Source organism: Podarcis liolepis, assembly GCF_965112155.1.
Source record: "Podarcis liolepis genome assembly, chromosome: 5".
Taxonomy (NCBI): domain Eukaryota; kingdom Metazoa; phylum Chordata; class Lepidosauria; order Squamata; family Lacertidae; genus Podarcis; species Podarcis liolepis.
In genome coordinates, this window is record NC_139556.1 from 50,422,984 (window position 1) to 50,437,769 (window position 14,786).

Genomic DNA, 14,786 nt, shown 5'->3' on the forward strand with positions numbered 1-14,786 from the left:
CCGCTGCGGCCCAGCATGCCCTTGCAGCTGTTCCCAGTTGGTCCCAGACTCCCGCTGCTGGGCACCCCTGATGGGCAGGGGCCCTAGTGCAGGGTGCCATTAAACCTAATGACTAAGATGGCCCTGTCTCGACTAGAAGCTCCCATCGGCCATTGCATTCTGCACCAGATAGAGCTTCTAAAGCAGACCCAAAGGGAGCCCTGCACAGAGTAAAAAAGAAGATTGAACTGAATGGCATCTATTAGCTTTAAATTCATTCCAAGATGAGTGAATACACCTAAATTTAAGCATGTGTTTGATTCTGCCATTGGCACCAGTGGAACTGACTCAACTTTGGTTTAGTTTCCCTTGTTGACATTACAGTACAGTGGTACCTCGGGTTACAAATTCCTCGGATTGCAAACACTTTGGGTTACAGACTCCGCTAACCCGGAAGTAGTACCTCAGGTTAAGAACTTTACCTCAGGATGAGAATGGGAATCGTGCGGTGGCGGTGGTGGTGCAGCAACAGCGGGAGGCCCCATTAGTTAAAGTGGTACCTTAGGTTAAGAATAGTTTCAAGTTAACAACGGACCTCCGGAACGAATTAAGTTCGTAACCAGAGGTACCACTGTACTAATTTTACATGCCCAATGGAGAAGTGGATCTAACTCAGTTATGAACACGCAACTGGTAAAAGGGCGGAAAGTGAATGCGGAACAGAACAATACTTGGCATATACTTAAATAAAGGAATTTATTTTTCTTTTTAAAAAAAGGAATCTCAAAACAAAAATTGGAAAACGAAACAGTGGTTTGATCTAGATACAGCAGCACTGCAATATTATTAGACGCGTACGGAGAATTCAAACAGCCAGAAAACACAGAAGCCATTATTGTCAATAACAACCTCAAAAATGAAAACTATTCTCATTTAACAATGTAAGAAACTCCCTGAAAATTAAAACAAAATGAAAAAAACCCTTTGGATTCTAGAATTATTATTATTAATCATATTATTATTATTATTATCTTACAATACCAACAGCCACTATTTTTTCTAATTGAGAACATTTGGTTCCATTTATTATAAAATGTATATATTTTTTAACATATGAAAAACATTATTGAAGAAGTGCCTGTCTTTTACAGACACTGAAGTATGATGAGTGCTTTAAAACACTGACTCCTAAATATACTTTTAAAACCGGACCCATGATGTCATTTGTAATTAGCAAGTTGTGATTATTTTTTTATTTAAAAAATGTGACACATCTAGTCATAATATAGTCAATCAATTTAGCTAAGTCTGCTATGGTGAACTAAATCATAGATGAAAGTGTTTTAAGTTGCTCAGAAGTGCAACAGAGAATTTCAATCCATTGCCTCCCTTGATACAGGCAAAAAGCTGAATCTTTAAGAGTGGCTGGTGTGGCATCAATAGAAACGAACACATCCTTTTTATCAACACTTTTTGGAAGGATAGAATATTTGGTTGTTGTTTTTTAAATCATTTGATTCTCAATATATGGCAGTTGCCTTCAGGGCATCCTTTTTACACCTAGCAATCTGCCTTGGGCATCAGGTTCCATGCATCTGCCCTACTGCATGTGGTCCTGCAGGTGTAGACTGGGGGGAGCCACTCCACACCAAGTACTCAGGGATGCGAAGAGATTGCTCCTGCTTTCTCTAGCAGCATGGACCTATTTGCTGAGGAAGAGAGGTCCTTTTTGACATCCATTCAGCTTGGAATATGTGCCACTATGCTTCACAGACTTGCTGAGAAGTATTTCTAATGCGATGGAAACAAACCCAACAACAAGCTTCCAACAAGAGAAGGGACCCCTAGCACGTGCTTTGCATCCAGAAGGTCCCAAATTCAATCCTCAGAATCTCCAGTTAAAAGGGTCAGGTAGGAGGTAATGGAGAAAGCTCTCAGGCAGACTCTGGAGAGTCACCGCTGGTCAAAGTAGACAATAATGGACTAGATGGATACATAGACTGGCCTGATATAAAGTAGTTACTTTCCTTCCTAACAGCTTATTCAAGCTTCTAAGATGGGGTGAGGTCCAGTCTCCACTTGCACATGGGATGGGATGGGATAGTACCCACAGCAGTGTGCTCCTATGTGTAAGAATTTTTGGGTGAGAAGGCCACAGAATTATCTGTCTAAGCAATCAGAACAAATATGGGTGGAAAGATACCAAATTTTTTTTTGTTTTCTTCATGCCTATTGGTTTTTGATATTAACAAGGTAAACAACTTATGGAGCTACTGTTCCTCCACTTGTTGAATGGTCTTTCTATTAACTCTGCAGGAATCTTAAAATGCAAAGCTCAATTATAAGGTTTTATTCAGTTTTCAATTCACTGAGGTGCTCTATAAAGGAAATAGTCCTAGACATCTTTTCCAGGTAATACAAAGACAAAAGTTAATATAGCAACCTTCCAAATTACAGCTTGGCCTCTACAGAATTCCATGTTTTGTTACCCAACAGCTTTCACCGTTATGCAGAGATTCAAATGGATGATTACAAAACTACTGATTTGATCAATGTCAGAAAAACACACACCAAAAAATCAAGTGAGAGGGCCACCCACACTCATGATTCCTTTTACAAACGAGATGCAAATAAGAAATCTGAGATACATGGACTTTTGCAGAGGAAAAGTTTTCAGATTAAAAAATACAAATGTTCCAGTTCAAGAGTCTTGTTACACATGGCAAGTCATGGTTCTCCATTTAATCTTTTTTAAAAGTCAATAATGTGTCCTGAGCAACTGTGCTAAGTTGCATTCTTATTGCTGTACCAGATTTTTTGTTATTACTGTTCAAAACAAAAACTGTTAATGTTGATGGAAAATTAGTGCAGGTCAAGAAAAAAATAAATCACACCTGGAATTTCTTAATGGGAAAAGGCTCTGCGACTCCTATCATATGGGGCAGCTCTAGAAGTTTCCCAGTTCTCTCCTCATCACTTATCTTTGTTCTTGTTAAGGTGGGAGAGAAGGCCAAAACTCTGTCTTCAATGTTGCCTAATATTATTTGGAAAAACCATCCAACTAAATTGGCCTGGAAAGAGGAAGAAAGGGAAGAAAATCCACAAGGGAACTATGGCTAAGATGAAGAAGATGGAAAAGGGAAAGCTCATGATGTGCTCTGTACTTCTGGGGAGAGAAGTGGCACCTTGAATTGATGAAACAATTGCCCTCACTGCAAATACCCTCTGTTGCACATGGTGTTTTTTTCTATCTCCCTCATGCATCACCCCCAAATCAACGAATTTCAATCTCTTGGATCAAACATTGGTATCCAATACAATAGCCTTTTTGTATTAGCTAACCAGCTACAGGAATTTTGAGTTATCCATCTAAGTAAGAACAACTTTTTGCAAGCCACTACCAGCAGATCTCTTGCAAAGATGGTATCATTGTACATGAAAAGCAATGGGCACTGCATCATCCTTACTCATCATCATTTTATTCATCATGCAAGAGCTTAGTAGAGGAGAAAGCCAGTGGCCAAAGCTAGTTTCAAAATACGCTGGTTGGATAGGAAAAGAAAAGAAACCAATTTGGTCTAAAATATCCAGAGGAGCTGAACAAATGAATCACTGTAAATTCTGTGAAGCATTTATGACTTAAGCCATATCAACATATCTGGGGTACAATATGTTTCTCACCACAGGTGTGGCCATGGCAAAGGACTAAAATGCTTCTTCGCAGATGATGTGTTTCCCAGCCCCAACATCACATCATTGGCTACTGTTGAAAGGAAATATGAAGCATAGAAATAGGGACCATTAATGTATGCTGCCATGTGGTGTGGGGAAGAATTCAACATGGAGACGCCAATTTTCACAGCAGCTCTGTATCTTTCACAACAGCTGCATCTTCACGAAACAGGAAACCATGGTTTAGCACTACATGTGTGAGCAGAAAGACAGCCACCCTCTTGTCTTACTGGTCAGCTGTGAATCCTGACACAAACCAGGGATTATAGTTCAAAGCAAACTCTGGTCAGTCTCAAAACAAGCTAACTTCAAACATTGACTATAAGAAGCTGACATGTTAAACTAAGCAGGGTTTGTTTTAAACCTCAATTCTAGGTTCATTTTTTAAAAATTTAATTTAAGTTGTATATCGCTTAATTGTAAATAAAACGTTTAAGCGGTTTGCAAAGCATATAAAATATGCATTTTAAATCACACACGTTAAAAACAAGTTTCAAAAACCAGAACATAAAGAAAACTAACTGTTAAAACTACATTATAGGCTAAAGTTACAGATTAAAACACATCAACTTCACATGTCTGGGTAGGCTTGCCTAAACAAGGAAGTTTTTAGCCGGCGCCTCAAAGAATACAGCGAAGGGGCCTGCCTAATGTCAATGGGCAGAGAGTTTCAGAGTCAAGATCTGCCACATTAAAAGATCCATTTCTTACAAGAGTAGAACAAACATTATGGGGCAGAAATGCAAGTTCCACAGATTGAAGTGGGTATATAAGGGATAAGGTGATCCTTTGAGTAAACTGGTCCGTAGCTGCTCAGGGCTTTATATATTAAGAGCAACACCATGACAAAATGGCAAGCAGTGCAGATCTCTGAGCAGGGGTGCTATACACTGACAGCATCCCATGCCTGTCTCAACCCTGCTGCAGCATTCTGCACTAACTGCAGTTTCCAAACCAAACTGCACATGGAGTGTCTTGTAGTGATCCAGTCTCAAAGTCACCAAAATGTGAACTACTGTGGCTGAGCTCTCCTGGGCCAGGGGTGGTCATAGCTGTCACCCCAGCTGGAGCTGATAGAAAGCATATCTAGCTACATGCCTCTAGTGAATAAGCTGGATACAGAAGGGCCCTCAAGCTGCATACCTGCTCCTTCAGAGGGGAGTGCAACCTGTTCAGGGCAGGCAATTGGCCAGACATGGGAAGCACTCAGCCCAAGAGCCTCTGTAAGGCCAGGATTCAAGTTCAGCTTATTTCTCCTCATCCATCTCATCACTGAATCTAGGCCCAGGGGCATAGGAAAGGGGGAGTGGGCCGCCCCAGGTGACATTATGAAGGGGGGTGACAAATTATCAAGGAACAATTACTGCCCTACTAGGGCGGTTCATTAAAAAACTTTTTTCTTTAAAAAAAGCCTGCTCCAAAGGTCCTCTTACTACACTAGGGATTGCATAGCTACATATGAAATTTCATGCATATCAGTTAATATCTTGACCCTCCTCCACGAAAATAGCTGTTTACTTGGCCGTTTTCCTATGTTGTGAAGGCTGAAATTTCAACAAAGCATGTGCCTTTGCTATACTTTTTTCGGGCACCTGCTGAAAGCATTATTCTTTAGGCAAGCATAACTAGATGCTTAGGAAGCTGAAGTAATTTTAATCTTAATATTTTAGCTTTTGTATGTTTTGAAGTAGGATTGTTAATTTTTCTTGATTTTACTGCCGTGGTGTTTTTTTGTTTTTTGTTTAGGTAAACCACTTTGCAGGTTTTTTAAAATAAATTTTATTAAATATATAAACAATAAATATAAATAAAATAACACAAGCCAAAACACAATCCATCCTGTAGATTTAATTATCTGTCCATAGTCGCCTACTTGTTATCAGAGGCTCAGAATCCACATTCCTTTGTAAGAAAATATGAAATAATGTAAAACCATTTTTGCAGGCAAAAAAATAAAATAAAAATCAATGTGTGTGTGTGGGGGGGGGGTGACAAGAAATGTTCCGCACCGGGTACCACTGACCTTCCTACGCCTCTGTCTAGGCCCAGGGCCCACATGGCCTTTTCTGATGCAGATGTTATGGAGAAACAGAGCTGAGTGTTATAAGCATAGGTAAAGGTAAAGAGGCCCCTGATCATTAGGTCCAGTCGTGGCCGACTCTGGGGTTGCGGCGCTCATCTTGCTTTATTGGCCGAGGGAGCCGGTGTACAGCTTCCGGGTCATGTGGCCAGCATGACTAAGCCGCTTCTGGCGAACCAGAGCAGTGCACGGAAACACCGTTTACCTTCCTGCCGGAGTGGTACCTATTGATCTACTTGCACTTTGACGTGCTTTCGAACTGCTAGGTTGGCAGGAGCTGGGACCGAGCAACGGGAGCTCACCCCGTTGCAGGAATTCAAACCACCGACCTTCTGATCGGCAAGCCCTAGGCTCTGTGGTTTAACCCACAGCACCACCCGCGTCCCTATCAGCATACTGGTTTCAAATTGCTCCCAAATACCTAATGACTGCACCCAGAGGCTTCATCTAGATATCAAAAAACACTGGGGATAAAATAGTGCTCTGCATAACTCTCAGGGGCCTGAAAAGCACTCTCCCAATGCTGTTCTCTAGACTTGGTCCTGTAGATCAGACCAGAATTCTTGGAACACCGTGTTCCCCCCACGGAGCTGGTCAATGGTATCAATAGTTCCAGCGAGACCGAAAAGCAGGAACAAGGTCGCACACTTCCCCTGTCCTACTTCCATATGTAACAAATAGGATTCAGGGGAAATGAAACTAAGCAAAATTTAATACCTTCTCCCAGTCACATGGGAGCAGAAGGAAGGGAGTGGAAGCTCAAGTATTTTGTACAGGCCAGTTTCTGCTCATCCACACAGTGCTAAATGTGGTCAAAATCTTAATTTATCTTGATAAAATAATGCAGGGAGTGAAAAAACCCCAAACAGCTTCCAAATCTTCCTATATCTTCCATTTTGCAAATCTTTAAGCTCAGCTACAACTCCTAAAAATGTATTTCAAACATAACAGATGAAGCAGTCCTAAGACAAATGGGTTCCTATGCATTGGGTCAAGACAATTTTTAAATTGCTTTATGGAATATTTGAAATGTTGTGTTCTCCTGCTGCTTAGAAACATATAGACTAAGTGTGGTGATTTGACTAAAATAATCTCTTTTGAAACAAACTGTTTGTAGCTCACTTTGTTTGTGCTATTCATAGCTCTTAAAATTTGCATGAGCTGTCATCTGTAAGATGGAAGTAAAAACAAATATTTGTCTCCAGTGATCCACATGCCCACACGATAGATCATGTTGCAATTCTTCTTTATGCCCTAATGCCAAGGATGTGAAGTTATACTCTGAAGTCTCTGACGTTCCTGGCAAAATAGACATGGAATAGAAAAGATGTACTGTCATGTGAGGAAGCTGCCATTTTGAGCAAAGCTTCGTGGTTTGAGACTCTCTTTACTTCAAAACAAAAGGTTGCGTATGGAAGAGGAAGAGAGCTGGGAATACTTGCTGGTAGGTAGACTGCATCAACCATACCGATTCTGCTCTTGTGCCTGGGATGCAGTATACAAGGGCGGGAACCAGCAAGAGCTATATAGATCAGTGCAATAGGAACTCAGGAGTCACAAGTTTATTACTGCAACATCCAACATGAATCCAGCACCCTTTCTCAATGGCCTGTGCAAAACTCCACCTGGAGATAATATCAAGTCATTTTCTTGGCATCTTCTTGACATGAGCAGCAAAGGTTGAGTTTCTCATGTGGAGAGCAGGTGGTTTCCTGTGTCTGAGCTCATGTATGTTTGCTCTTCTTGATCTTGCAAAAATAACAGAAACACTGGAAACAGGCTTGGGGTGGTGGGTTTGTGGTGGAGGGGAGAGAGGAGGGACTTTACGCGGCGGCGGCGGCGGCGGGGTTTTTTTCAGCAACAGACATAAAAGGGAATTCTAACTACAAAAAAGTGCAAATAGCAACAGCATTGGTCCCATGACATTCTGAACCCCAGACATAGTGTATTAGCGTCCTTAGAGATGGCAGATCTTGACTGTATGTTTGAGGTTGCATTAAATGCAAGGCCTGTAACAAAACAGGGGGAAGACACTAGTCTGCAGTGTTGCTGTAAATGAAACAGATGAAGAAGAGAATGAAGAATGGCATAAAAATTCATATCAACAGAACTGATATGAAAAAGGAACGTATGAATAAATTTCTATATTTGCAACAAAACAAAACAAAACCATCTCATTTTAAGTCTCTGGAAGTCTTGAGTCACTTTGATTTTCTTTTTTAAAAAAAAGTCTTAAAACACATGGCTTTACAAGCTGCTGCTCAGAAAATATACATCCCCAAGTCCGACTTTCATTTAAATACAAATGTACAAAATGTAAACTGAGACAATAGAGAAATTTACAAAACCTTTTCTTTAAAAATAATAAGGACAAAGTTCAGTTCTAGTTATGATGCTATTTTAAATACGTGCAAGTTGTTGGACTCCGATTTCTATTGCAATGTCCTACAGAGACAACGGTGAGTCACGAGACCTCGAGTGCCACCTCCAAAAACAGACCTGAGAGGAAAATTCTTCATGAAAATGGGAGGCTCCACTGGAAGGAACAGTGAGGGGGGGGGGGAATCTCCCTCAATAGGAGACTCGTTGATCTTCTAGCTCAATGTTGGGTGCTCTCTCTTTCTCTCTTTCTCTCTCTCTCTCTCATCCTCGAAGCTCCATACAATATAGTGGAAGGATGCAAAGTGCAGATTCACAAAAGCCAAGAACTAGCTGCTTCCAGTGGAGTTTGAACTTACATGGTTGGAATTGATATGGTGATTTAAACTGGCCTTTGAGTTTGGAGAAGTCTTGGAATTGTTCTGATGCTGAAAGAGTTAAAAGAGAGTGAAAGAGAGATTGGGGGAAAAAAGTTAAGATTCCCAGAATGTTCTGCATCCACCACATTGGTCTAGAGTTCCCAGGATGAAATGTTATCTGCCAATGATGAGCTGCAAATATTCTGAATCTTGGATCCTTAACAAACCTGTGGTACAAAAGGGGGAAATTGTAGCCTTTAAAACTACTTGTCAAGTTTACATGTCTCCCACAAGCGCTTCTTAGGTTCATAAAATGTTGAGCCCCAGTTTTAAGCAAATAATGACTCCAGGTATGTGTGACAATCAGACAGCCAGGGCATGAAGAGAGGTGTTCTTGGTGTCTACTCATTATTGGGCTTCTGCTACAACAGGGATGAAGAACCTGTGGCTTCCAGAGATTTTCCATTTTCCACCAGCTCCAGCCAGCATGGCCAACAGTCAAGAATGTTGGAAGCAGTAGTCCGCTAACATCTGGAGGACCACAGGTTCCCCATCCAGGTAAGCCAACGCCCAAGCTTGAGCACTTTTTGTAAGGATTATAAGGACTACCTGATTCAGCTGTGCTTGGCTTACGTCAGAAAATTTACTGGATTAAGACAGGGGGAAGTGAAGAATATCAGTGAATTTTATTACAGTGCATTCTGCTCTGCTGGATTCCTCCCCCTTTGAGATGCAAATCTAAACGAACTGCACAATTCCCTGGATTGCCATATAACAAAAGCTGTCTCAGCATCTTCTACCTTGAATGTTTCTGGCTCCTTTCCCCCCTTCTTCCACGTGTTGTTCCATGCCCTTCCTCTCTGCTAAATACCTGAACAATCCCAATGCGGGACACAGCTATAAGCCATGGCCACTCAGTTTCATCTCACCCTCAGTATGAATGGCACTCAAATCTCCAAGCTCTTGCCCCTAGACTTTGCTATTGGCCTCCCTGAACAGTAATGAATAATGGGCGGTATTCAACTAAATGAATGTGCAGGCGGAACAACTTCCGTTTGCGCAGTCGGAACTTCTCCTCCCTGTCGTTCCTGAGGGGCTGGGAGAACCCCCATAACAGTTTTAGGAGGCACATGGGGGGAAGTCCTGTTGTGCAAGTGGAAGTCACTACATATTTATGTTGAATATAAGCTGATCTTTGCTGCAATCCCACTGCAAAGTTTTGTATTTCCTGAAACAAAGGACAGGTCTGCTTAAAATGAGGATCTCATATACACGACCTTGAAAAAGAGCAAGCTACAGTTCTCATTAAGTGAATTCTTCTCTGCTCTTGTTTGCTACTTGTTGCAGAGTGCAGTAGTTTTTATTTGAAAAACACATTATGTTTGTTTCAACAGCGATGGGAAATTTTAAATTCTCTAATGTTACAGCAGGCGCAAATGTTTCTTTTCTTTTTCCTTTAAAGCACTTTCTGCTCAACTGTATGTCAGAAAGAATGCCTCGATCCAGACTAATGAATATTCATATGCAATGTGAAAATCCATTTCCATTTAGAATGGCTCTTACTCACACAAAGACTCAAGGCTCTCACCTGACGCTTAAATATTCTGTGCAGCAATCCTTTCTTCGGCGGTTCCGGCGGGTAGCTTTTGTTAAGGTCTGGTGAGATAGTACCATTTGGTCCAAACACATTTAGTTCTTTAAAACATTCCGTTTCGATCATCTAGCAAAATGAAAAGAAGAGGGGAATACATTATTGCACCTGCATTTTCTTTTTGGGCTCTTGTTTGAAAATGCTTAGGCAGCCAAAGAAAATTGCAGTCCCTACTCTCCTGCCTAAGGAATGCAAATATTCTCAAAATGTTCCTGTCTCCACCTCCATCGTTTAGGCTGGATCCTGCTCAGAGGGCCTTCTGGTGGTTTCCTATTGTGAGAAGTGAGGTTACAGGGAACCAGGCAGAGGGCCTTCTCAGTAGTCATGCCCACCCTGTGGAACACCGTCCCTTCAGATGTCAACAAGATAAACAACCACCCGCACCATCCTAAATCTGTCATTGTCCCAGGGAAGAGGATTCTGTAATGCCACCCTCTTGGAGGCACACACACAGAGGGGCCTCAATTGTTAACCTCCGAGTCTGGGCAGGTTCGTACGGGAAAAGGTGGCCCATGTGGTATTCTGAACCGCACAGGTTTTCAGTCTCAGATTTGCAGACCACCATTCTTTAAAGACAGAAACAAGGAAGCTATTGCTTTTCATATATTGCTAGTCAACAACTCTCATTTTCCCTGACCTCTGGGACACGCTGACTGGGGCTGATGGGAGTCCAGCAATACCTGGAGAACCACAGGTTCTCCACCTCTGCTTTCAAGCATATGCTTTCCATCAGGGGCTGGTAGAGCTGAAGCTGGGTAGTGGGGGTGTTATCCACAATAAATAATCTGTCAGTTTTCTACTCACAGCCCGACTGACTGCCATCTTTGAAGTTAAAACTGGTTTGTGGCCTAGCAGGCAGCTCAACTAGCTGACCTTTTCATTCTCTCTCATTCTAGTGGTGCATAAGCAGCAGTCTGCTGTGTGTGAAGATCTCTGCAGTTCAATGGATAACCTTGCAGCTTCAACTCTGCACTCGTTCTGTGTCAAACTGATTGCACAGTTTGATGCTGTGCACAAACTTATGTGAATGTCATGGTGCACAGGATAGCAACTCTATAGACAGATGATGAAAGGAAAAGTGGCTGAATGGCTGTGAGGCCAACCTTGGGACTCCGATAGTGTCTAGAGAGGGGCAGCAGTTCTGTCGACTGTCTTGCCATTTATGGGTTCCCACAATCTATTAACAATTTAGTACAATGTGAAATGAATTTGCCTCCATGCTGCCGTGCAGTGGGAAATGTGTTTTATTGGAACAAGTGTTCATTGTTAAACCTCAAACTAGCACAACAGGGAAGAAGGGAAATGTAACATAACTCAAAGTGGAATCTTGAAGCCTTTGCAACAAATTACTACTGAACCAATTACCGGTAAACCTATTTCCTATAATAAAATGAACCTCACAGTGATGGAGAATATTATATGCATAACAGCGTAAACTAAACACAACTGTACGGTCATAGTAGTTTAGTAAATAACCATTCTGGAGATCTCTAAATTGTACTCCATCCTATCAATTTATGATCCAAAGACTGGTTACATTAGGGATGGCTAACTCTTTGAAGCTTGGGGGCCACATTGAAGGCTGATGAAATCTCTGAGGGCAGCATGCCACTCACATGCTCTCCATATATACTAACCTAGTACACAAGCCCCACTCCCACCCTCCCACCTCTCTCTCTCTCTCTCTGTGACACATACACACAGAGAGAGAAAGAGAAAGAGAAAGAGAGAGAGAGAGAGAGAGAGAGAGAGAGAGAGAGGCAACAAATTTCTTCATCTTAGTACTGAGGTTCAAACAAGAAGTTCAAATTTTTCCTCTCATCACAGTGCTACAATGGGGCAATTCCTCCATTACAGTGCTGGAGGCGTGAGGGAAGTTTAAATCTTTCAGCTCCGTACTGTGAATGAGATTCAAATTTTCTTGTTGTAGAAACTGAGCTGAGAGGTTTCCCAAGGCTGTGAAGGGGCTCACCTTTCAAAAGCACCATTGTTAGAATGCATTACCAGTCAGTAACAGGAAGGAGGAAACAGGTTAGGAAACAACTAGAGGTATCTCTTACGAACTCCAGCTGATAAGACAGCTGCATCCGTTCCAGGGCTGGGATAGCTTGGCCATGGTGGTACTCAAGATTGTATTCCGGCTACACACTCCATGTGGGGCTTCCCTGGGGCATAATTTGGAAGCTGCAGTTCATGCAGAACGCAGCAGCCAGGCTGTGGACTTGGGACATTCTCCCAACACAATAGGACACCTCTGCTAAGAGAACTGTGGCGGATGACAATATGCCACAATGCTCAGCTCAAGATGTTGCTTTTAGCATTTAAACCTCTAAATTATGTGGGGCCGTGTTAACTGTGGGAACGCCTTATCCCGTTTGGCCCTGATGGGCAATTGCATTCCTCAGATGGGCCGCTGTTCTGCGTGCCCAATAAGTACATCTGGAATCAACTAGAAGCCAGGCCTTAAGGGTTATGGCTCCAGTTCTGTGGAATCGGATTCTGACTGAATTTACACAAGCACCCAGCATTTCTGCTTTCAGGAGGCTATTAGAAATTTACCTTTTTTAAAGGAAGGTTTTCTTGAAGAGAAATACTGCAAGGAATTTTGTGTTTCGATGATTTTAAGATCTGCTTTTATTTTTAAATTTTATTTATTCGGTTTTCCAATTTACAGTGTTACAATCACATATCCAAAATACAACATAAAGACAAGATTCCTTAGAATCTCCTGGACTTCCCTCCTTCCCTTTGTGGGTCCTATTGTTAGCCATTTCCTCCTGCTTCTTTTATAATCAAATCTTTTACATCTCCATTATATCCAAAATTCACCATTAAACTACAAGTGTTATTCCAATCCTACCAACAATTTTAACTATTTACAATGGTTTTTAAGACAAATTATAAATTTTCCCCATTCTTTATTTAAGATCTGTTTGTAAGACAACTTGGTATATCTCGTTTTCATTCATGGCTTGCCTCTCGGGGTTGAAGCACCAGCTTCCCCGGCTCACTGCTGCTCACTGAGAGAGTGAGGGGTAAGGGATGGGGACACAGGGAAGCAGCAGAGTCAATCCAATGCTTCAGCTGGTGTGCCTACAAAACCCTGACATCCCCACTGCCTCTTTCCTCCTGGTCAGTGGCAGTGACACTGCAGCTACGAAGTCAGTGTTGCAGCTCAGCTCCAATTCTGCTCATTTTTACCACATACCGTATTTTTCCGTCTATAAGACGCCCCCATGTATAAGATGCCCCTATTTTGGGGGGCTGAAATTTCAGAAAATGGGGGGAGATAGCAAGAACTTGCTGAGCTTTTATTGAGGGGGGGGGAGGATTGCCCAGAGTTGTTGAGCAAACTCCGCCTCCCGTCTGTCCCCTTGCCAGCAGAAGCTGCCAATCGCCCACCCAAGTGGCATTGGCCAATCAACACCACCCATTGATGCAGCAACCAATAACACACACAATAGCTGCTGACAGCCACGGCAGCAACCAACTACCCATGTATAAGACAACCCCCACTTTTTAGCATGATTTTTAAAGGAAATAACCTAGTCTTATACATGGAAAAGTGTGGCATGTTGCTGGGTTTTTTCCCCTGCTGTAGGCTGTTTAGGAAACATTTATTTATGTATTAAATCTATACCCCACCATTTCTACCAAAACAGCCCAGGGCAGTACTCATTTAGAAGTGGTCTATAAGCCCTTAAATAGAACAAATTTGGAAATAAACAAATAAAAGCCTGCAGACAAAAGCAACCCATGTCAACTTAAAGCAACGAAAGGCTGCCTTGGCGCTTTATTGCAAGCTTGCTGGGGTTCACTCCCTGACATGGCCATGCCTGAGACCTCAGGACGAGTTAAAAATTAAACAAGGAAGCAAAAGGTTAATCTTGCCTCATTCTTCTAATAGGGCCCAACTGAAGGGTACCCCCTTCAAACCTACACCCAAGATCTATACAAATCTTTCGGACATTGTAGGCTTTTATCTCTGTGCACTGAAACATATTTCAAAATCTAATAAAGAAGAGTACTCTGCGGTCCATTAGAGAACTTCAAAGGTCTCATTTGGTACTCATTAATTTTTAAGAAAATGGTACTCATTTGGTACTCATTAATTTTTAAGAAAAAGAAAATAGGCATGAACATCAACATTACCAACATTATCAAAACAATTGTTCCCCTCTGAATAAGTAATAGTAATGTGTCAAATTTTCCCATGAATATATGGGTATTTATGGAATTTTTAAAGGCTGAGGTTGGGAAGCATTAGAATCACCTGACAGGGAAAAAGAAGTATTTATTTACCTCATTTTGCCATGGAATGGAAACAGAGCCTGTGGAGAACTTGGAATAGAAATCGTCATCTGTTTGGTCCAGGTTCACTCCCTTGACAGTTGAAAACTGTTCTATGTCCAACACGTCTTTGCAGTACACTGCTCTGGGCTGCCGCAGCAGAAAAGAAAAGTGAGAGAGTCCAGAATGTGTGGGTGAAGCGCTGAATGAGAATGCCTAACAGCAGCACTGCATTGTAATACAAACATTGTCAGGCTGTGCCTCATAGGCATGGTTACAACCAGTACCTAGGAAGGAATGTCATGTGCTGCTTATA

The 14,786-nt window shown here is 41.9% G+C and overlaps 1 protein-coding gene across 3 annotated transcripts in view; it reads right to left on the reverse strand.

The window, feature by feature from the left end:
• Nucleotides 1–716: 716 nt before the first annotated feature.
• Nucleotides 717–14,786, reverse strand: part of GRK5 (G protein-coupled receptor kinase 5) — a 168,313-nt gene continuing 154,243 nt past the window's right edge. For 2 of the 3 annotated variants that reach the window (XM_083504963.1, XM_083504965.1), the window contains 3 exons: nucleotides 14,483–14,620; nucleotides 10,118–10,249; nucleotides 717–8,598 (listed from right to left, as the gene is read on the reverse strand). In XM_083504963.1, coding sequence (XP_083361089.1) covers nucleotides 8,500–8,598; nucleotides 10,118–10,249; nucleotides 14,483–14,620 — 369 coding nt within the window. In that variant the 3' untranslated portion in view covers nucleotides 717–8,499. Of the gene's footprint in view, nucleotides 8,757–10,117; nucleotides 10,250–14,482; nucleotides 14,621–14,786 lie in introns of all 3 variants that reach the window. The other variant, XM_083504964.1, reaches the window with a different exon arrangement.